At 42.7% G+C, this 25208-nt stretch overlaps 1 protein-coding gene across 1 annotated transcript; it reads right to left on the bottom strand.

The window, feature by feature from the left end:
- Positions 1-6326: 6326 nt before the first annotated feature.
- Positions 6327-20148, bottom strand: LOC135532478 (gastrula zinc finger protein XlCGF26.1-like). The gene is made up of 4 exons (XM_064959979.1): positions 19216-20148; positions 17647-17854; positions 11617-11846; positions 6327-10997 (listed from the first exon to the last, which is right to left on the bottom strand). The coding sequence occupies exons 3-4, from the start codon at positions 11717-11719 to the stop codon at positions 9343-9345; spliced, it is 1758 nt and encodes a 585-aa protein (XP_064816051.1). The 5' UTR covers positions 11720-11846; positions 17647-17854; positions 19216-20148; the 3' UTR covers positions 6327-9342.
- Between the last annotated feature and the right edge of the window lie 5060 nt (positions 20149-25208).

A 25208-nucleotide genomic window follows, 5' to 3' on the forward strand; every position in this document is an offset into this window, starting at 1 on the left:
CCCTGAGGATGTAGGAAATCAAAAGGGCCACGTCTTACTGTCTCGACACCCCTCCTGTTGTTTGAAATCACTACCTTTGTAATCTAAACCAAAATATACAGGGTGTTGCATACAGGATATCGCCCGAAAAAACGTCACCCCAACATGCGCTGTAAATGCATTCCGAAGTATCTCTCCTTTTGAGCCAAGACCGAGGAGCGAGTGTCCGATCCACTATGTTAGCACCGCTTTAGCGCAGCTACAAACCCACAGGCCAGCAACCCCGAATAGTTATCGGACTGAACATTTAAAAGGATCATCTGTGAATCCGTCCTAATGGAGCTTTCTGAAGGTGAGTTAATGAAAAAATATATATTAGATTTGGATGCCTGGAATTGTTTGAACATGAAGGATGTTATTGTAATATTAAACATGGAGTTATATGTGTTTTAAACGTGGGTCAATGCACGTATTCTTATCGTATAAAATGTTAATATTATCTAACGTTAATATTATCTAACTTTTGTAGGGTCTCCAACATTTACGCAGCTGCTCAGAGGGATAAATGATCTGGAACAGACAGCGTTAGACGGCGATTCTCAGGAGCAAATCGCATGCAGCCAAACCCCGTCACATTATTGTAGACGTAAATCCAATAATCACATACACACGAATATTTATACATTCAAAACAAAAAGTGTGCACCCTATATTAAAAGCTATTTTTGTGTTTACAGCTGACATACAGCCAAGAAGAATAACGGGGTCCATGTGGACCCTGAACTGCTTCGGAAGAGCAGATGACACATCCGATGACACAGATGCAATTCTCCCGTACTGTACGAACGTTTTTTCAAACACACCGAGAACAGAGGATTTAAACGTCCGGTCAACTCCCCCGGAAACCTCCACCAGCTCGCTCCATATTCCTAACCCAAGCAAATAACGCACAACTCGGGCGCAAATACATTGCTCAGAATTCACCCCTCCGGAAAAGTACGACAGGACAGGGAATTTACGAGACGGCGCTCCATGGACACGGTATGAAACCATTATATATATATTATTATTTATACATTTTTAGGCTTGAATATGTTAAAACAAGGACAAATAATGTTTTTTCAGGCTCCAACGAGACAGGCCTGGCGGAATCGGGAATTCTTGGTGACAAAAGTCAAGCCCCCCCCCCGTTTACGCGATTTGTCAGAACAGCCCTCGTCAAAAAAGCTGAGGTAATTTAATTATGTATTGTTAATATATAGTATTATACCTGAAATGTATTTGACATTTTTTATCTAACATATTTTTATGTTTAATAACCTATTTTGTATGTATTATTTTCTTTCAGACTCCTCTCCGGCGTATAACGGCAGCAAAGACCTCACACATCTAGAGCACCCGGAGGATTCCGGCTCACCGAACATTCCCAATGAAACAACCAAACCGGAGGATTTCAACGTTATAAATGACATTTCCGAGGCAGACGACCGGTTATTATGGGATGCGGCCAACCTTCTTGATTCTGCCAATTCTGTGGTGACAACAGATGGATCTGAAATAGAACAAGCTAGGTTTTTCACAGCCTTTTCCAGGGCTCTAAAATCCCGAAAGGTTTTGCTACACAGACGTATGCGTGTTTTACTAGAGCGCCAATACCGTCAGGATATATCCTTCTGGCATAGAGCAATTCCACGTATGTTAAACAGCAATCCGATTAAAAAAACGCAAATACAGGCGTTAAAAGCATATATGTTACACAGATCCTTCCAGAATAACCCAAGAACACACATCATTAATTATCCAAATGGCTGACCCAACAGACCTTGGCCAGACAGTTGAAAACCTCTTATCCCAGATACCGCCAGAATTCCAAGCTATACTTAACCATATGAATGAGGCGGGGGTAACAGACATAATACCGATAGATGAAAGCATATTATCACAGATTCCAGCCGAACTCATAGAAATTATTAATCGTATGAATGAGTCAGGACCGTCCGATGAAAGCATATTATCACAGATTCCAGCCGAACTCATAAAAATTATTAATCGTATGAATGAGTCAGGGCCATCCGATGAAAACCTGTTATCACAGATTCCCGAAGCCCTCATATCGCTATTTACCCAGATGAACGAGAGCCTGAGATCTAATTCTGCAACACACACATTTACATTTACGTCATTTAGCAGACGCTCTTATCCAGAGCGACTTACAAATTAATTTTTACCTTTTTTATTTATTTTTATTTTTATTTTTTATTTTATTTATTTTTTTAACCAGGCAAGTCAGTTAAGAACACATTCTTATTTTCAATGACGGCCTGGGAACAGTGGGTTAACTGCCTGTTCAGGGGCAGAACGACAGATTTGTACCTTGTCGGCTCGGGGGTTTGAACTCACAACCTTCCGGTTGCTAGTCCAACGCTCTAACCACTAGGCTACCCTGCCGCCTCAAAACCAGACATTAACACCCATGTCCGAAGAGTCTGAAACGCAATACGATGTTTTTGAGGAATTGGAAAATGGTCTAATAAATCAGGATGGAAACGGTATGGATAGAAGTGTTCGTGTTGTGTACCGAAATCAATTCAACAATACAGAGATTCGACAGTTTTTCAATTCCGCATGGATGAATCAAAATCTTGACTATGCTGTGTTTTACGTAATGATATTGGACACTCTGAACGAACTGTTAGACAGGGCTAGAGATTATGGCGAACCACGTGATGTCTTACAGTTGGAAATTTGTGGAGATATACCGTGTTATGCAGGCTCTCTTATTTTGACCAATGGCGAAGCAGATCTGGAACAATTTATCGCCCTGCTAGAACGACTTGTTCAGTCAAATGTATCCGTCATAGCCGATAGGACCCTCGAGCTTGTAGTGCAAATAATACGTCAACCCCAGGGTGGTGGTGGGCAGAGAAGGAAACTAGATAGCCTAATGCAGTCAGAAATCATAAGCAATAAAAGGGCCTACCTCATAAACGATCACAATCCCGGTAATAAGTTATGCTTTGCAAAAGGTCTGTCCCATTTACTCAACCCGGGATGTACTGATCTAGCGGCGTTACAACGGTATACAGGATGCTGTGGCTTTCTCTGACATACTCAAATTTGAAAACTTTCTGAATATCAAGATTGTGGTTTTGTACCACAGTAGAGCTAATGCAGCTCTCTTGAAGTTCCAAAACAACCCCCAACCCCAGACTCTGTACTTTTACGTGCAAAACGAACATTACTATGCCGTTACTAACATCACAGCGTTTTTAGGCGCACCATATGTGTGTCCATCCTGCCATACCGGCTACACCCGAATGGGGGGGGGGGGGGGGGGGGGGCACTCATGCCGTTATAACTGTTCAGTATGTCTGGATAAAAATTGTCCTATGCAACCCTTACACTTGACACCCTGTGAGGATTGCCACCGCACATGTCGTTCGACCTACTGTTACGAAAAACACAAAATTGAAACATGGCACCCCAAGGCCTGTAAATCTGTAAGCAGTTGTAACATTAACAAGAAATGCCCAAAATGCCATTGTAATTACAACCTTAAAATAGATAGCCCAATAATTTTACCCAATATACTCATCATAGAAACCTGTCCGTGCTTTACTTGGTGCAGAATGTGTTTCAACAAGGTAAAAATAGCCGCACCATCAATTTGAACGCCAATCCTAGAGACAAACGGCAAATTAGCATCCTAGCTCAGCAGATGTACCCGGGAAGGAAATCCTACTTTATGGAGAGCTATGAGGACGCTACCAAGGCGCCATTTTCTTATTTAATCGTGGATTTAAAAGCAAATATTCCAGAACACCTGAGGCTACGAACCAGCATGCTCCTCATGGGAGTGGCCGGCTGCGTATATTCCTAAAAAGTAACAGCTATGTCTCTGCGTTTAAAAAGAAACCTGCCCCTCTTGAGAAGCCGAGTTGGGGCAACAGCTAAAGAACGGACGGCCATCTTGGGTCATCTCACTTTGGCATCGCCTGCAATATTAGTACCATCTCTTTTGGTCACTTTTAGACGCAAATGAAGTCCAGATAGTTGTCACCGTGGCCTGGTATGAAAAATTGTATAGGACCGTTGTCTGTAATGGCAGAGAGTGGGGCTATCTCCACATAACTGGACCCCTCTATTTGAATGTTGGGTTAAGGGGGGCGTGAAAAGATCGAGCTCTGTCTTTACAGCTTCAGAGGACATGCGGTGTAAAAGAGCCATGTTGCACTCTTCTTTTAGAAAATACTTCAGAGTATTTTTGTCATTTTTGGTCCAGACCTCCTCACTGTACCACGTAATTTGACTTGACTGTAAACCTCCGCTTTTTAGAAGCAAGCCTGCGCCTTATACCCGGAGGTCTCTTTTTTGGTCTTCGAGACAACATCATAAGCCCCGAGCCTCCTTGATGCTCTGCATCTGGTGACGCCCTTCTGGTCATAGCATTGGCTACAACCTCACTTACTGTATTTTTAGCCACTGATTTTAAATGTGGGTTGGCTATGCTGAAGCCTCTCTTCATAAACGGTAAAACCATCCTAAAGAGGTTACGAAATATACCTCCTATCCCCGAACCGTACATGGTCGGGGATCCATAATAGCCGAGTTGTCCATTACCCACTTGATCAACATAGTATGAGACATAGCGGTTAGGGTCGAGATGTTGATGGTCCATAACCCTATTTAAATGTATTTGTATTATGTTTATAAAAATATATAATACTAATATTATATTTGTATAGAGGTTTTGATGGGTCTAAAGTGGAGTTTTACAATCGTTTTACCATAAGTAAATTCAATGTTTTCGTTCTGATCCGTTTTAAGCTCAACCAGAATGTTTTCAATATATTTCTTGCTTACAGGTACGTAGTGTGGCTTGTCGTAGGTGACAGTGACTATGTCCACATCCTTTGAACTGTTCTCCGGAGGGGCACACAGCTGTCTCCGACCCTTTGATGGGATATGATGTCGGTATACACAAATATGTTGTAAAATCCTGCATGTATATTCGCGGGGAATGGGAATAATTTATCTTTCACATACGTCCATTTATTGGGACCCATCCCCAACATGTAGGCTAACTTACCGCTGGTCTTTATACCCCGTCAGCATCCCCTGAGATTTGTACACGTTTATGTATAGGGTTGTACATCAGGAATATTTCCATATTGTTCGGGGTTAGGAGTTCATTCAACTCTGAGACGATCCTGTCGACGGTTCTATAGAATCCTTTTTAAGCTTAATAAGTTTTGCAGGTTCCGATATCCATTTGCAATAAAAATCACGGTCCTTATCTTTGATATTATACCAACTATGGGGGTATGTAATCTCGCTGAGACCTACTTCCCAGGCCTCTGATAACTCTATAGGCTTTGGAAAATTGGTTGTATAATTCTAACTCTGATTATCACGACGCATTACTGGGGAGAGTCAGGTAGAAGCCAGTGTGTCCCATGATGCACTCCTGTGTGCACGCGAATGATGGGGTATTTATCATGCACGAGGGTTTAAGTTAACCCCTGATGCCTCCACCACACTCGGTAGCGGTGAACAACTCATCGCTGCTCATATTTTTAGTCTAAACACCCCTCAATTTGGATGTACGCACCAAGTCCCCAACTATGAATTTAAAAATATATTTTTTCTTACGGCGAAGGGGGAACAAACCATACAGATTTTTAAAGACTTGAAGAAAAGAGTTTTCAGAAGAGACCTCGGAGGGCTTCATACTTATACTCTTATGGCAGCTGTTGTTGTATCCCTTCACTAAACCTTGAACTATATCGATATATCTATGCGTGTGGTGAGCTGTAAAATATTGCCACATCCGCTCCTTCAGAGTTCTGTTAAAGCGTTCAACAACTGAAGCTTTCAAATCCGAGCCTGTAGCAAAATGTACTATATTCTGCTTCTTCATGAGTTTCTGAAAAGTATTATCAAAAAAATATTTTCCGCCATCAGTCTGCACTTTCTTGGGGGTTCCTCCATCCTTCAAGATAGGGTCAAAGGCCCGGGTCACCTCTGCCCCGCTCTTATTTAAGCCCCTTAAAATATCTGTAACCGTTAGCGTGTAGCGATTTCCATCATTTTTATCTGCAAGGACCTGCATGTCACATAGATCCGCCTTTCTTACAGGTTTATGGAGAGTATATGCATCCTGCTCTGATAACCACTCATTTAGAATGGCTTAACCGGCTACCTGTTTCTTCGGCTATAGCCCTCTGTAAATGTTCCTTACCCCCATAAGACCCGGGGTTAGAGGGATTATAATAAATGTTTTTAAACATCTGCTCCGCCATCCTTCTTGACTCTCTGAGGTACAATAACGTTAATGAGCCACTTTCAAATAACGACAACATTTCATTTTCATGATAGAAGTTTTATTTACGCATCAAGTATTACGTATTCAGACTATTCAGGATTCTTTGCAGGATACATGTCCCAGTTTTCTCAATGATCACAGCATGCAACACCCTGTATATTTGGTTTTGATTTACAGACTTGTGTCGCTGAATGTTTAAAACACACATGTCCGTTATATAAGCATATAAACAACAAATATGATACACGTTACAATTAAATGGTGTTTCAAACAAATAAAGTAAAATCTTAGACAAAGTTGTTTCTAGTTCTTCAGAATCATCCACAACATGATTCATGATTTGTTCCATTTTCAGCACACGCTCTACATTATCCCAAGCATTGTGTGTTGTGTAGAACGATACATTGTTCACTTTATTGTCAATAATCTGATGCATAACATTTGTAAGTTCTCTCAAAAGAAGACATTTATTATCTCTAACATCGTATACACATAGTTGCCCATTGCTTTACATCTAAATAACAAAATGTCACTCGGTCTCTTGGGGTTTATTGAGCCAGAAAGTCATCACATCAGCCACCACAACTTCCCGGTATTTATTGTCGTCCAACAGGGTGTGTCGGATTTCTTTGAGTTTATCGTGGATGTAGATTGCCTCCTTCAGTTCATGTAGGAATGCCATGGTTACCAAGTAAACTCTGGGGATAGACGGCACAAGACCGATAGATTCCAGGGCTCTGACCAGCGATGGTATAAACCTGCAGGACCACAGTCTTTTCACCAGCTCCTCAAATTGGTTGAAGAAGTAGTATCTTGGCGGGTCATATACGGCGCTTGCTGGGGTGATTGATCTCACAACCGATGCATTGCTCTCTTATATATTCTCCAATCACCACGTCTAGAAGTGTGGCTACAGAGGCCTTGATAGTGTCCACAAAAATAGTACTGACTACCCCATCAAACACGTCCTCAGGCTGTGTACATGTAGGGAGTGTCGTGGGTCTCGCCAGGTGGGAGTAGAAAGCCGGGCTGCGAGGCATAGAGTCCTTAGGGTCTGGCCCCCATGTCGTATCGGAGTCCTGGTATGTTGTATGAATATCCATGGTGTATGATGAAATGAAGAACTGGAGGCTTTAAGGGCACTCCTTTTATTGTTGAACCAGTCCTTTGGGTATCAGGGCGTGGTTAACGCAACCGCATACTTAGTTGTCTTCGGAGGCTGTCCCTTCTGAGGATGTACCTTCTTGGGGCTCCTTTGAATCATAATCCTCAGGATTCGTATATATTATGCACTTCTTTACATGAACTATGCTCTGCCGCTGTTGGCTCTGTACAAAGAGAGCGTCCAACAGCTGGAACATTTTCAATTCCATTAGATCCCAAATTTGAAAAGGAATAAGCATGCGCAACCTGAAATCCCCACCATCACAAATGTTTTGGTTGCGGGTTTCCTCGTTGCCGAAATAGAACTCCACGTAGCCACATGGAAGTCCATTCTTTCTTTGTATTTTCACCCTGTGAATTATTCTTCCTGAGGAGTCAGGGGCACCTTGAACAAGCTATACCCCTTGGTGATAAGGCTCCGTTTGGGACACACAACCTTTGCGAAAAACCATCCAGTCTTCAAGCCCGTAGTCCACTCCTAAAGCCTGGTCTGTATATTCTTCTCCTTCGGCTACCGTATAGAGGTTCACTCTACAGGCCAGGTAATCAAACCGATACCCAGATTGATGTCCATTAGACATCAGCACTTGATCTTTCAGCGTAGTTGCGGGCGGTATTTGGGTTCTATACACACTTAGAAGCTGCTTTTTTTGGTGCATCGTATATTGTGGCTTGATACTTGGCCCTTTCTCGATGTTTTAACCGAGGTCCTGCTTCCGTTGTTACAGTCATCACAGCTTTGCCACTGATCACAAAATCCATGCTGATTTTAAAAATCTTGTTTAGTGTTCTGAGGACGCATGTCTTGTTCTGGGCTTTATTTATAAGGCGTCTGCCAACCCCAATACCCCAGGACATTCGTGTTTCATAGACAACAACCCTAAGGTCAATAAAACAGGGGGTGGGGGGGGGTCAAACTCTTTGAAATGGTCACCCCCCCCCCCAGTTCAAAGAGGTCACTAGACATCAATCATCATGACAACTTCAAAGGCATTATATACATATTGTCGCACTCACTCTAAGACGTGAAAACAGGAACAGGATAAACATATATGGGCATAACCACGTGATCACTTCCCGCCAGGATGTCCTTAACAGATGCCCAAATATGGGCATGCACACGTCATCCGGACATAGGGTCATAAATCAAACGTTTGACGTGCGCCGTCTACTTTATTCTCTCTCACACCAAAACTGACAAGGTGCACACTGATCAGTAAAGAGAGACTAACATTCTATAATGCTCCCTTTCCTCTGCATTGTTCTCTCACAGTGAGAAACTATAGGATTACAATAGTGTTCTACACTTTCTTCATTTGATCCAATTCAACGTTGCCAATTATTTAATGACATGAGAATTAAGTGGAGTGTCTAATCTTAGCTGGTCTGAGAGAACTGATGAGGCCTGTCCTTTATGTATACATTTGTGTCTTTTTAAATGACCCAATCTGTAGAACCTCTTCCCACAGTCAGTGCAGTGATAAGGCTTCTCTCAAGTGTGTATCCGTTGGTGTGTTTTTACATTGCCCAATTGGGAAAAACTCTTGCCACATTGAGAACGGAAATAAGGCTTCTCTCTTTTGTCTTTTCTCTAATGACCTTTAAGCTCAGCTGGTGTTTTAACATTTTCTACAGTCAGATCAGTGGTAAGGCTCCTCTCGTGTTTCCTTTGGTGTCTTTTTAAATGGGACATTCAAGAGAAACACTTTCCACAGTCGGAGCAGGACTAAGGCTTCTCTCCAGTGTGTGTATATGTTCAGGTCATTTTAAGGTGCCCGGACAAGAGAAACTTGCCCCACAGTCAGAAAAGGAGTAAGGCTTCTCTTACTCCTGAGAGAAACTCTTTTCAAAGTCAGAGCAGGAGTAAGGCTTCTCTCATTTGTGTATACGTTCATGTTGTTTTAAGGTGCCCAGGTAAGTGAAACTCTTTCCACAGTCAGAGCAGGAGTAAGGCTTCTCTCCTGTGTGTATACGTTCATGTTGTTTTAAGGTACCCAGTTGACGGAAACTCTTTCCACAGTCAGGGCAGAAGTAAGGCTTCTCTCCTGTGTGTATGCGTTTGTGTTGTTTTAAGTTGCCCAGGTAAGTGAAACTCTTTCCACAGTCAGAGCAGGAGTAAGGCTTCTCTCCTGTGTGTATACGTTCATGTTGTTTTAAGGTACCCAGTTGATGGAAACTCTTTCCACAGTCAGAGCAGGAGTAAGGCTTCTCTCCTGTGTGTATACAATCATGTTGTTTTAAGGTGTCCGGACGAGAGAAACTCGCCCCACAGTCATAGCAGGAATAAGGCTTCTCTCCCGTGTGTATACGTTCATGTTTTTGTAAGGTGCACGGTCGAGAGAAACTCTTTCCACAGTAAGAGCAGGAGTAAGGCTTCTCTCCTGTGTGTATACGTTCATGTTGTTTTAAGGTACCCAGTTGAGAGAAACTCTTTCCACAGTCAGAGCAGAAGTAAGGCTTCTCTCCTGTGTGTATACGATCATGTTTTTTTAAAGTGCCCAGTCGAGAGAAACTCGCCCCACATTCAGAGCAGGAGTAAGGCTTCTCTCCTTTGTGTATGCGTTCATGGTGTTTTAAGGTGCCCCGTTGAGAAAAACTCGATCCACAGTCAGAGCAGGAGTAAGGCTTCTCTCCTGCGTGTAAACGCTCATGTCTTTTTAGGTGGCACAGTTGAGAGAAACTCCTTCCACAGTCAGAGCAGGAGTAAGGCTTCTCTCCTGTGTGTATACGTTCATGTTTTTTTAAATGGCCCAGTAGAGAGAAACTCGCCCCACAGTCAGAGCAGGAGTAAGGCTTCTCTCCTGTGTGTATACATTCATGTTTTTTTAAAGTGCCCCGTTGAGAAAAACTCGATCCACAGTCAGAGCAGGAGTAAGGCTTCTCTCCTGTGTGTAAACGCTCATGTCTTTTTAGGTGGCCCAGTCGAGAGAAACTCGCCCCACAGTCAGAGCAGGAGTAAGGCTTCTTTCCTGTGTGTATATGTTCATGATGTTTTAAGGTGTTCCGATGAGAGAAACTTGCCCCGCAGTCAGAGCAGGAGTAAGGCTTCTTTCCTGTGTGTATATGTTCATGTTGTTTTAAGGTATCCCTATGAGAGAAACTCGCCCCACATTCAGAGCAGGAGTAAGGCTTCTCTCCTGTGTGTGTTCTCTGATGACGTTTTAGTGATGTTGATGTTTTGAAGCATTTTCCACATTCAGAGCAAGAGTAAAGCTTTTCTCCTGTGTGTGTTCTCTGATGACGTTTTAGTGATGTTGATGTTTTGAAGCATTTTCCACATTCAGAGCAAGAGTAAAGCTTTTCTCCTGTGTGTGTTCTCTGATGAAGTTTTAGTGATGTTGATGTTTTGAAGCATTTTCCACATTCAGAGCAAGCGTAAAGCTTTTCTCCTGTGTGTATTTTTAGGTGTATTTTTAGCTTTGATAGAAATGGGAAAATCTCCTCACAATGTGTGCAGTGGTGAGACCTCTTTGCTATGTGATCTTCCTGTTGATGCTCTCTGGATGTAGAGAATGTCTCAACATGGTCTCCTGTGTGAACAATATCAGAAGAACCAGTCAATTGGTGTGATATACATATCAATCAAATGTATTTTATGAAGCTCTTTTTACACAAGTTGTAACAAAGTTCTTTACAGAAACCAACCCGAAATCCCCAAAGAGCAAGCAATGCAGATGTAGAAGCACAATGGCCACGAAAAACAGAGAGGAACCAGGCTCAAAGGAGTGGCCGGTCCTCTTCTGTCTGTACCAGGTGACATATGTATTTATATCGGTAGGCTGTACAATACAGGGGAATAAAACTATTCTAAAAGTGGGTAAGAGATGAAAGCTAAAAAAAGGGGCTTGTCATCCTCTACTCACTATCACAAGGGTTAGTAACTACACAGACTCACTTCATAGAACTTTAAAACACTGGCAGTTGGTCTACTTCACTTCTTTAGTCTACTCTCTGATCACTCCAGATAGCTCAGTTAATAAAACAAATGCTGGCAATACTGGTGTCAAACCATGCACATCTCAGTAGCATTAAATAACATCTACCTTCTCATTGAAACAGTTCATCATGAAACAGCTCTACTGCAACTTTTCATACACAGTGGGAAGTAGGAATGAACAACAAACTTAGTTAGACAGAACCTGCTCTTACCATGATTAACAGATTTCCCAATCTTCTCCTCCTCTTCTTCATCTTTAATGTTGACATTCAGCTCCAGTGTTTGACTGTAGTCTTTCACCTTCACTGATGCCATCTCTGGATCCTGCAGTGCAAACTGCAATCAGGACCCAGTGACTGTGGGTTTAGTGTGGAAGGAGAGAGGCAGGCTGGGTTTGTCGTTACTGTTGATGTTACCGGCCTCAGACTTAATTCTAGTCGTCCTGTAGTAACAATGAGAAACAGACACAAATGTTATTGTCTTGACAGTTCTGGCACTTTCTTTATTCTCTAAAAATATATTATATGTTCAAATATCTAATTCAGTGCTTGACTTGGACTGAAATGGGTGCTGGTACTGTTTATATTTAGGCACAGGAGCTCCACAATACTGTTGAGCTAATATTCTATAAGAGGAACTGCCACGACTTCCGCCGAAGTCGATCCCTCTCCTTGTTCGGGCGACGATCGGCTGTCGACGTCACCGGTCTTCTAGTAACCCTCTGTTTCCCACATGTATGTGTGCGTGTTAGTTCTATGTTGATGACTGTATCTGATGGCTGGTATTTTGTTGGCGGGCTAAGTATCGCCCTCGTCTCCTGCCTCTCAGGGAAGGCCCTGGAGTGGGCCAACGCCTTATGTGGGGGAAGTAGAAGCTTGTTGGACCACTTCGGACGTCTCGTACACCTGAGGCAGGGGACGAGGAGCGCACAGGAGTTTGTGATGGAATGACAGGGCCCTGATCGATCACTACCGGTGCAGTCTGCGCGAGGACGTCCGTCGGGAGTTGGACTGCAGGGACACCACTCTCACATTCAACCAGCTGGTGGACCTGTCCATCCAGGTGAGTAGGGGTTTCCATCGGTGCTACTACAGTGGAAAGCCTAGACCAGGTCTCCACCATGCATCCCCTCTGAATATACCGATTTGACTCAATTACCACCCCATCGACGGGGGAATTGTGCGATAAATCTCCTGGTAGACGCAGCACTTCCCAGGAGTCACGTGTATCCCCTGTCACAAGAGGAGACGGCGGCTATGGAAACATATGTTTCCGAATCTCTGGGGCAGGGGTACATTCGGCCCTCCACTTCACCTGCCTCTTCGAGTTTATTTTCGTGAAGAAGAAGGATAGAGGTGTATTGACTATGGCATTAACCAAATCACTATGAGGTAGTTACCCGCTGCCTCTCATAGCCAGTGCGATCGAGTCAATGCACGGGGAACACTTCTTCACAAAATTGGATCTCAGGAGCGCTTAAAACCTGGTGCGTATCCGGGAGGGAGAAAAGTGGAAGACGGCGTTTAGTACCACATCAGGCCATGAGTACATTGTCATGCCCTTGGGGTTGATGAATGCTCCAGTCTTCCAATCCTTTGTAGACGAGATTTTCAGGAACCTGCACGGGCAGGGTGTAGTGGTGTATATCGATGACATTCTGATTTACTCCTCTACACGCGCCAAGTATGTGTCCTTGGTGCGCAGGGTACTTGTACGACTGTTGGAGCATGACCTGTACGTCAAGGCTGCGAAATGCCTGTTCTTCCAGCAGGCCGTCTCCTTCGTAGGGTATCGCATTTCCACATCAGGGGTGGAGATGGAGAGTGACCGCATTTCAGCTGTGCGTAATTGGCTGACTCCCACCATGGTAAAGAAAGTGCAGCGGTTTCTAGGGTTTGCCAACTACTACCGGAGGTTTATCCGGGGCTTTGGTCAGGTAGCAGCTGCTATTACCTCACTGCTGAAGGGGGGACCACTGCGTTTGCAGTGGTCGGCTGAGGCGGACAGGGCTTTTGGTCCCGGCTCTGTTTACCTTGGCTCCCGTGCTGGCGCATTTGGATCCCTCTTTGGCGTTCATAGTGGAGGTGGACGCAGGTCCGAGACTGGGTTAGGAACCGTGCTCTCTCAGCGCTCAGGTATGCTACCAAAGCGCCGCCCCTGTGCCTTCTTTTCGAAGAAGCTCAGCCCGGTGGAGCGAAACTATGACGTGGGGGACCGGGAGCTGTTGGCTGTCGTCAAGACCTTGAAGGCGTGGAGACATTGGCTTGAGAGGACTAAACACCCTTTTCTCATCTGGACTGACCACCGCAATCTGGAGTACATCCGGGCGGCGAGGAGACTGAACCCTCGCCAGGCAAGGTGGGCCATGTTCTTTACCCGTTTTGTTTTCACCCTGTCCTACAGACCAGGTTCCTAGAACGCTAAGGCAGAAGCACTGTCCCGGATGTATGACACGGAGGAGCGGTCCATGGATAACACTCCCATACTCCCGGCCTCTTGCCTGGTGGCACTGGTAGTGTGGGAGCTGGATGCGGACATCGAGCGGGTGTTACGTGCAGAGCCCACTCCCCCGAGTGTCCAGCTGGGCGTCTGTACGTTCCGTCTGCTGTCCGCGACCATTTGATCTATTGGGCCCACACATCACCCTCCTCTGGTCATCCGGGTATCGGCCAGACAGTGCGTTGTCTCAGTGAGAACTACTGGTGATCCACCTTGGTTAAGGACATGAGGATTTATGCTTCCTCCTTCCAGTGCGTACTGGGGTACCAGCGGTTCTGGCACCTAGGCATCAGTGCCAGATCGAGGTTTAGGCGCTCGGAGTAGACATGGGACAACGCTCATGGTCACTTTCAGTGGGCCGGGAGGCGTCAGAGGACTGGCACAGACCGCCACGGCACACCGGGGCTCTCGACCCTCCACCTGCCCCTCCACCTGCCCTGCCGGAAGCTGGGCCCGCGGTTTGTGAGGCCATTCAAAGTCCTGAGGAGACTGAACAAGGTTTGTTACAGGTTACAGCTTCCCCCCCGATTACCATATTAACCCCTCGTTCCATGTGTCTCTCCTCAGGCCGGTGTTGGCTGGTCAACTCCAGGAGACTGAGGTGCGGGAGGTTCCTCTGCCCCCTTTGGACATCGAGGGGGACCCGGTGTATGCAGTTCGGGCCATACTGGACTCGAGGCGTCTAGCGAGGGGACTTCAGTACCTCGTGGAGTGGGAGGGGTAAGGTCCGGAGGAGAGATCCTGGGTGCCGGTGGAGGACGTTTGGACCCGTCGATGCTGCAGGAGTTCCGCCGTCTCCATCCGGGTCGTCCCCGAGGCCGGTGTCGGCGCGCGGCTCGAGGGGGGGGGGGGTTACTGTCATGACTTCCGCCGAAGTCAGTCCTTCTTCTTGTTCGGGCGGCGCTCGGCGGTCAACGTCACCGGTATTCTAGCCATTGCCGATCCACTTTTAATTTTCCATTTGTTTTGACTTTGTTGTATTCACACCTGGTTTCAATTCCCCCGTTACAGATTCAGTATTTAACCCTCTGTTTCACACATACATACGTATCTGATGGCTGGTATTTTGTTGCCGGGCTTTGTATGAACGCCAGTTTATTCGTGGTACCGGTATATTTCACGGACCGTTATATTGTTTCTAAACCCATGTTTTTTCGTGTATTAAATACCTTGTCCACGCATCTCAACTCTCCTGCGTCTGACTCCTTTTCACCAGTTACCCAAAGCCTTGACAGGAACATGAGCTCAAACAGTAGACACTTGAGGTGCCTTCTCTGCACCAGTTACTCCAAAGCACTTGATCTCATTTCAATGGAACAGTAGAGCTCAAAAAACAGTAGACACTGGCAGTTTGTCCACTTCACTTCTTTAGTCTCCTCTCTGAACACTCCAGACAGCCCAGTTAATAAAACAAATGCTGGCAATACTGGTGTCAAACCATGCAAGTGTCAGTAGTAGTGATGCACCGATATGACATTTTTTGCCCATTCCGATATTTTCCTTGACAAAAAAAACAGCTACCGATACCCGATATTGACATTTTTTGCGGCCTTTTATGCATTTTAGTAGTTAAATAGTTAACACACACACAAACATGGACGCAGCAGTCTAAGGCACAGCATCTCGGTGCAAGAGGCGTCACTACAGTCCCCGGTTCAAATCCTGGCTGTATCACATCCGGCCATGATTGGGCGGCGCACAACTGGCCCAGCGTCGTCCGGGTTTGGCCGAGGTAGGCCATCAGTGTAAATAAGAATTTGTTATTAAATGACTTGCCCAGTTAAATAAAAGTTTACACAAACACACCAAAAAGTTATTTTGTTGGCATTTCCATATGTCCCCATTACCAGTAAAACATCATCAAAACCTATTTCCTCACTTACTTGCTGTGCTGTTTCCTTGTTCATTTGTTCAGTTGTTTCATTCTCAACCAGGATTTCTATGGAACGCCGTTTGGGTCTTTGCGTGTCAAAAAACAAGCTTGTTGACCAATCAGGACCTGAATATGACTGCCCGTCACATAATAATTTTACGCGTTCATATTTTGACGGAGTTATTACACATTGATTACACAATCACTCAAATTTCATATGTCAACGATTCATCAATACGTATGCTCTGATGCTGGTCATAAAAAAAGCTAGCTAACTCATGGATGCAAACAATGTTCTTCCCCAAAAACTTCGCAAACCGACATAATCTGTTTCAGTAGCTATAGTCAGGTAGCTAACTATATAGCTAGGTATCATTATCTAAAATAGCCCTAATTTATAACACGGTTCTTATTTGATTAATGGTGGTTGGACCCATCTATGTGAAACTAGCAACAATAAGGATTAGCCACAATAGTGGAATTTGCAGTTAGCCTTCAAAGTAAAGGTAGGGCATAATTCTACTATTTGTAATCATTTGCATCACTATCAATGACATACCTTTATTTTGAAAACAGCAAATTTCACTTTTGTGCTAATCCTTATTGTGGCTAGCTTCACAACACATAACCCGGTCCGGTCGAGCCTCAGCCAGATGAAGCTAGTGGGCTGCATATAACGGAAGCTTTGGGCAACAGGGTTAAGTAGCTGGCTAACTGTTTATTTTCATGAACTGAAATTCAATTGGCGAACAACAAGTGGCAACCTAGCTATTGTTTTCAGGCTGGTTGTATTGGTGCTAACGTAAACTCGTACATCGCCTTGGTCCGTACAATTACCCTTATTTTAGCGCCCCAAAAGCGTAATACTTCCAGATCAACTGTAATGTCAATACCATTGTAAAGCACAATTTCTCCCCTTTCCAACATTATCAATTATCAATTACATGATGTAAACGCTGCCCGTTTCTGCATAATTCAAGCAGGCAATGAGCCCTGTGGGGTCTTTTTTTAAATGGCGGGTGGGGAAGCTAAACTAATGCGTGATAGTGAGAAGGAGAGATGTTTTGTGGGAAAATTGCTTTTTTTTCACTCGATCTGTCCAACTTATCGCCTCTAAAATGTCAATAAAACACGATAAAGAGTTTATATAAATGTTTTATTACATTCCTATTTGAAGGTTTGTGTCGAATTTGAATAGGGTTTTTAGGGCAGTGCTAAAGTGATCTTAGAAGTAAACAGACATAAATAGTTGCGTTATGCGTACTGTAAGTTATGTCTATAAACGCTTACATAGAAACGTAGTTCACACCCCAGAATTTGAAGTCAACACAGTCGCTACAGTCCCATTAGTTCTCTTTGCAGCCTCGTTTGAATGTTGCGGTTGCGCACATTTGTACGGAATGGGGTGAGTTTACATTAGTGTGTACCGGTGCTTGACCAGTCGGCGAAAGCCAACATCACCCACGACAGAGAACGGTTGATTGTCAAGGGCAATGAATTCCATTATCTTGGCTTTAACAGATTTTGCCTTCGAGTTGTCTCAGCTGAAATGTTCTTACTCTTTCAAATAACTGCTCGATCCACACAGCAGACATGGTGGGCTAGGATGGGAATACTGTGTCGCAAAAGTTTACGCGAGTTCATTACGTCCTGTACCTACGTTATATAGGTAGGTATTTACGTCAGCTTTGCACATCAGCGTTAAACTAGACACGTGATATGATCACTGATATATTGTGTATCCCTAGTCAGTAGCATGAAATAACATTTTCCTTTTCATTGAAACAATTCATAATGAAACAGTTCTACCGCAACTTTTCATACACAGTGGGAAGTTGAAATAAACAACACACTTAGAACCTGCTCTTACCATGAGAAACAGATGTCCCAATCTTCTCCTCCACTTCTTCATCTTTAATGTTGGCATTCAGTTCCAGTGTTTGACTGCAGTCTTCCAGCTTCACTGATGCCATCTCTGGTTCCTGCAATTCAAAATGGGCTCCACTGTCACAATCAGGACCCAGTGACTGTAGGTTTGGACTCAGTGTGGAAGGAGAGTGTCGTGGAAATACAGGAGCCTGTGAGTTCAAAAAAACTTTATTACAAAGTAATAGAACCCGAGCTGGTTCATGAAGCAAGTATCTTTCCAGCGTTGGCATACACTCGTTATAGTTTTCCTCCTTACGTAACTCCTCTTTATGTTAATGATTCATCCCCTCTGCCATTTAGCCACCATTATCTTTTTGCCTTGCACTAACTTTAGCTTGGTTTCACATTAGGGCATAGATTCCATTCATAGCAATGGTACAAAAATAGACAGATATGCACACTCCCAAGACAGGTGCATGTAGGGCATAGATTCCATTCCTGGCATAACCATAGCAACAGTAAACATGAAGCCATAGCAATGGTACAAAACTAAACAGACACACCCACTCTCAAGACAGGTGCATGTTTAATGGTGCCTAATGACCTAGACACACATATAGAGTGCACTTATTCTGCTGACTACTCTAAGATGTATAATGTGCACACATTTACTGGAAAATTCCCAATAAGAGGCAGGCTGGGTTTGTCCTCACTGTTGATGTTACCAGCCTCAGGCTTAATCCGAGTCGGCCAGTAGTAATAAATAGAAACGGATACAAAAGTTACTCTTGACAGTTCTGGCACTTTATTCTCTAGAAGAGGAACATCAGCTCAAGCAGTAGAAATTTGAGGTGCTGGTACTCAGCTCCAGTGAGCTCCTGTCCAATTCAAGCACTGATCTCATTTCAATAGATCTGGTAGCTAAGCATTAGGCTACAGAACTTAATCTATAGTAGATTTCTGAATTGACATGAATGACTCAAAAAACATTTAGTACAAGGTTGCAGTATGTTTCAGGCAGCACTATGTACTATTTTCCTGAATAACCTTGTCTTCACTGTGTTATTTCAATCAAAAAACAATATTTCCGTTCACACCATAGTAACATGTATAGACAGACAGAAACAACTGAATGTCTCAATATTAGTACACGTGTAGAAAACTGATAATCATTACATTTATCTCCAAAACAGTAGTGCAACCGTAAAATGGTCTCTCTCTCTGCTGCACCCTCACTGCCTGAACTGAAGTCCGTTGATGCAGACCGAGAGGGAGCCGCCATTTTACCAGCTCGTGAATTTTAACGTCACACAAAACCAAAAACGACATGTTAAATGAACCCAGAAATCTCAAATTTGATAGTAATGAGATTACATTGACGAGATACATCCACTCAGACAAACCCAGAGTATCTATGTCAATTGTAAAAAAATAAAAATAAATTGATCACGTTCACTCACGCGGTTTGGCACATTTTTTTTATTCTACCAAACGTGATAATAACTTGACGTATTTGTTACCGAGCATGTTATGACGTGTTCATAAGATATTTAAACGTGCTATTACATACCAGTAGTAATACATTTGAAACGTACACAAAAGTTGTGGTCTCGACTGCACAATTCTGGTGTGTCCTTTATTGTGAAGAATGATGTGCGCCTGCGTGGAACTTCCTGTTCCCCCACTCCCAGTTTCTAAACCCAGAGACGCAAACAACGCGAGACTTCAGAGAACGCTTGTGATGCGGACCAAGCCTGGGTTTGAGAAGTCAATGAGAGAAGTGAACAATTTTGATACTTTTGCAGTGGTTAAATGGCGATCCTAATAAATAGCAAAAATATTCCGTCGGTACACACTTGAAACATGGCCATTATTTTATAAATTTCATAACTGCAGTGGTTTATTCACAATCCCTCTCACTGCGTATCTTCCATATCGCAGCATCACATGAGTAGGCAGACACTCTTCACTCTTCCAACGAAACTCCAGATATAACACATTTTATCGGTGCCCTGCTCCAAAAAACAATGCTCTCTCCTTCTGCTCTTCTGAGACGCATTGAAATCAAAACCACTACTGGTCACTCTGACTGACTCTACCTTTCCTAATGCCTCCTTTACCATCTTCCTGACCTCAAATGATCTCCCAACAATACATAATTGTTGATGAATAGCACTCCATAAGAAACCGATGTTTATTTACAACTTTTGACCTGTTTGCTCCATTTTTCGTCGTCTCCATCTTTCATTCAATTCATTCTTACCAATTTTACTCAACTTGCAGCCACCAGACTCGAACAGCACTTCGGCTTCGCCATATTTCCCTACCCAAAACCAGACACACCACGCTACCGACTAACTCCTGCATGTAGAATCCTGCATTGAAAAAAGCCAACATCTACAGGTTAAATGGGAATTTCACGCTGGCTTTGCCATTTTCAGCTATATCAGGTCCATCCATCATGGACTTTATTTCGACCCAAAATTGTCCGCCAGTTTTGATCCAAATATAGCCAATGGGACAGCCATGTGTTCAGTTCATGCCTATGATTTCAGAGTTCAACAAAGCCAACAACTGCTTCATGTGGGCCACTGATAAAGAACCTGATGTGGCCCAAAGACTGACTGCATGTAAGACAATTTATGATATAACACAATGGATGGCTAATTCGTCATTTGTCAAACTGCATTGATATTATTTATAACGCGATACGCTTAGTTTAGTTTTAGATTGAATGTCAGCGGTGGTTCCATGTACTGTGCTTCGGAATGAAGACAGACGAGTTCAACAGAGTAAAGAACACAAACTGGAAGTGCAGTCTGTTGTTGAAAATGTATACTATACCCCATCCACAGTGAAGAGGCTCTGACATGTACATCAACCAGGGATAAAGAGGAAGTTAACTTCAATTAAATATGAAACATTTCACTGTGTTAAGTGTCTGTTGACATGTTGGAAAAGATTAAAGGTCTACAATTTGTTTAATTTATCAATATTACATTTTTATTCTTTGATTTACTGGCCACCATTACTGTGGGTACATGTTCAGTATATGTACTGACCAGCAAACCCACTGCAGCCTACCTCACTCTCCACCGCTGCTTTGGATAATTAAAAGCATGACTCTCGTACTTTGCCCTTTTCCTTTATGTTTGATATTAATGAGGAAAGGAGATATCTGTCTCTCTCCTATAAATACACTGTTAAATACGGTGGGGGGACTGGGAAAATAAGTACTTATAACTACCAATTAATGTAGATAAATATTAATGGGTAAACACAACACTGGACTGAACCCCCTAATTGTCAAACTAATAATAATGTACAACAATATAGAAGATACTTGACTAGAGATCACGCAATATGGGTGTATATCCACTGCACGCTACTTAGGTGTGTAATTGACATGACCAAGGAGCTATTGCAAATTTGAAACTATGAAAAATGTACATTGCAGAGCATGATTTTACAGGACACAAACAAGAGTGTGCAATATAGAAGGGTAGTAGGCGGACATTAGGTCACATGAGCAATTGACATTTAAAATGTTGAAAAATTCATGTAAAACCATGTGAGATGAAAATGGACAAACTAAAGGATGTGCAATGTGTGTGTGTATATACATCGGGTTTGCTACAACCAGTTTTGAAAATGTTAGGAGTATTAGTTAAAGAGCTATTGAAATGTGAACATTTTGATTTGTCACTATGTTGACGGTCCCTAACTGCTGTTGGTGGACGTAAGGAAAACTCCAGGCGAATATCCGACCCTAAACTGTCTTCGGTGTGCATACATGACTCAAAAACCATTTAGTACAAGGTTACAGTTTGTTTTAGGCAGCACGATGTACTACTTAATAACCTTGTCTTCACTATATTACTTCAATCAAAAACCAAAAGTATTTTCTGTTCACACCATAATAACATTTATAGATAAAGACAGAAACAACTGAATGTGTCTGAATATTAGTACACATGCAACGTTAGAAAACCGATAATCATTACATTCAACACGAAAACAGTCCGTTGACTCCGACAGACTGGGGACCGCCATTTTACCAGCTTGTGAATTTTACAGAAAACCAATAATATGCAAAACGATCACAGAAATCTCAAATAAATGGACTATGTGAAATTTCCTTGATAAAATGATGTACATCCATTCAGACAAACCCAGTCCCCAGCTATGTGACTTGTAAATTTGTTTTTAAATCACGTTCTTCCATCGGTTTGACACAAAAATAACACATAAACCTTAATTTAACCAAACGTGATAATACCTTAATGGATTTGTTACCTAGCATGGTATGACATATCCTTTCAACACTGGAACGTCTAAACGTGTTATTACATACCTGTAGTGGTAAATTGAAACGGACACAAAGGTTATCTTCTTGACTGCACAGTTCTGGCGCTTTCTTTAAACTGAAGACTGGTGCGCGCCTGCCCGGAACTTCCTGTTCCCCCACTAACACAGTGCAACAGTACGTGCATTCCAGGATCATTGGCATGGCCCTACCCCATTACATGAGAAAAGGGTAGCTGCCGCTGCCTCCTCCCGTACACTTCTCCTTTACATAGAGTTGATCAAGCTGTTGATTATGGCCTGTGGAATGTTGTCCCATTCCTCTTTAGTGTGCTATTTTTCTTTTTCTTACGAGGTATCTTATATGTAACGGTTTTATAACCGTGTAAATCTCTCTAGAACAAGGTGACTTTGATCAATATATTCGCCTGTATTTACCCCCCCCAAAATAAAATGCGAATTAGCTGCTAATGTGGCTATCCTAAAGAACTACAAATACCATGACGATCTGGACAAGACTGCCGAATCCAGTCAAAGGTCAGGATCTCAGAATTACCTATATAATGTTAGCTAAATGTAGTAATGAATAAGTAAACTACTTTTATTTAAATGGAAAATTCTGTTAACTGTCTTGTGCAAGTTTTACACTTACACAATACCTGTTAGCAAAGGTGTCAGCTAGAGATGACATACAGGAGCTTGCAGTTATTTGTTGTTTGTACATAATGTTTGGTGCTAATTAGTGTTTCATAAGGTGAGATGAAATAAAGCCGAGTATATTGATAAAAGTCACCTTGTCCGAGAAAAAATGTACATGGTTATCAAATCGTCACGCAAGGGTAAGCATACACAAAACATAGCCCTTATTTAAAGTGTTTCTAAAATGAAAAATGATTGGAACCATTTCCCTTTTGACCGCTAGATTTTATGACACCGTTTTTGCAAATTGAATAAAGTGAAATATCACATTTATTTAAGTATTCAGACCCTTTACTCCGGACTTTGTTGAAGAACATTTAGCAGTGATTACAGCATTGTCTTCTTGGGTATGATGCTACAAGGTTGGCACACCTGTATTTGGGGAGTTTCTCCCATTTTTCTCTGCAGATCCATAGAACGTTTGATATAGAGATATTTAAACAAAACGATTTTGTGGTAAAATAAAAAATAAAATAAAAAAGACAGCAATACTAACAATGACATTCATTGTACTGTTGAATGGGATGGCCAATTTAGAGGACAAAACAAGACTTAACTCACACATACACACAATAAAACAAAATCCTATTAGGTGGTACATGTATAAGAAGACAGCATATAGTCATTACAAGCAGTGTAGTTAAGCAAAAAATAAATATTGAGTGGAGTACAGCACAGAGGAGCAGCAGATCGTCAACAAGCGGGACTAGACCATTTATCCAGTATCGGCTGCCATATTTTGCAAAACATTGGACTTCTATTGGAGGTATTGTATCGAATCCCTTCCATATGTATTACATTCCCTAAATCCCGTAACCACATTTCAAAGGTAGGTACAGTCTCCAATTTCCAAAATGTGCAATATGAGCCTTTTGGCTAATAGAGTACAAAGAGAGACAGCTTTCCCTTCGTGGTTATTCCCATCAACTGTACCAAACAGAGCGATCAATGGGTCTGGGGCTAGAACTCTATCAAAGGCTCGAGATAAGTCATCAAAAATGAGAGCCCAGTAAACATGTAACTTAGAACATGTCCAGAATAAGTGGGTCAACGTCCCCTCATCCTGCTTGCAACTCTCACACAGTGGTGAGGTGTCCGAGAATATTTTATGCAGTTTCACTTTTGAGTAATGTAACCTGTGTATCACCTTAAACTGTACAAGGTTGTGTCTGGCATTCACTGAACTGTGGTTTATATTCCTGAGAGCTTCTACCCAGTCCTCATCTGAGATTTCTGACCCAAGTTCTTGTTCCCAAGCCCTTTTAATAGTGTCTGTGGATACCTCTATGTGGGCCTGTAGCACATCATACAGTCTAGAGACCGACCCTTTTGAATGGGGTTTGACAAGGATTAAGCTATCTAATGTAGGACTATTTGGCTTATGCCATACTGTGGGATATGTTGTCCTTACAAAATTCCTGATTTGGAGGTATCTGAAAAAAATGTGTTGTTGGCATGTTGAACTTTCCCTGTAATTGTTGAAATGAAGCTAACTGACCATCTATGTATAGATTACCACTTGTTGTGAGCCCCTTCCCCCTCCACTGTGAAAACACCACATCATCCAATGCAGGGTGGAAAGCATGATTCAGGCAAATCGGGCTGTCAATGTATACAGTGGGTATGTTAAGACAATACCTCATCTGTTATTTTATGGTAAATTGATCACATTTTTGAGATGTAATTTTTTTTATAGATATATTCCAATGATGTTAGATCTATAATTGTTTTTTAAACATACAAGTAGGAAAGCCTTAAGATAAATAACAACTTGTTTAGAGAGAAACATTTTGATAGTTTTTGAGTAAAGTAGTAATATGTTGGATGAGTGTGTTGTGGGCAGCCCGCCCTACTAGGGGGTAATTTGCCCCTGGGGGCTAATTACCCCCTAATTGTTATGAAGGTGTTTCGACCTGTCATTTAGACAATGACTAGCTCAGTTAGCATGTTTATGCTAACTTGCTAGCTAGCAACTTCACTAGCATTAAATACTAGCCAGCTAGCTAGTTAGCATAAGCCGCTAGGAGTGCTAGCTAGTGTAGTAGAAAATCGGATCAAATACAACGCATTACAGAACTTGTGAAGTCAATTCGGCTTTTTAATACAAGAATATAGCAAGCCGGGAAGGTCCATGGAACAAACTCCACTTCCCAGAGCCCCGGCTCCAGTATTTATCCACATATTGCATATGAGCCCATCCCAAATGCAAATAAAGTTACATTCCAATCCGTGCATCCCGCTTGTTCAGCTCAACAACGCCCATACCTGCTTTCCGTCAGATTATAATGATAAGACCCTTGCCTTGTTCTTGTATTTAGCTAAAAGCATTCTTTTGTTTGTGGACTATCCAGGATCAGCAGACTATGTGTCTCCTCAGTTTCTAGCATGTCCAGCTATACTAAAAATAGTTTACATTCCTCTATTTTACAGCCCTATGCTTTGGCTCTGTAATTAACTCTGTGTCCCTTTTGTGTGTGTGTCTTCATCTCCTTTAGCTTTAGGGTGCCCAGCTGTTCTGGTCGCCTTCACTTCATATGGCTGTCTAAGATCAAACAGACT

This window comes from Oncorhynchus masou, unplaced genomic scaffold (genome assembly GCF_036934945.1).
Source record: "Oncorhynchus masou masou isolate Uvic2021 unplaced genomic scaffold, UVic_Omas_1.1 unplaced_scaffold_1881, whole genome shotgun sequence".
Classification (NCBI taxonomy): Eukaryota; Metazoa; Chordata; class Actinopteri; order Salmoniformes; family Salmonidae; genus Oncorhynchus; species Oncorhynchus masou.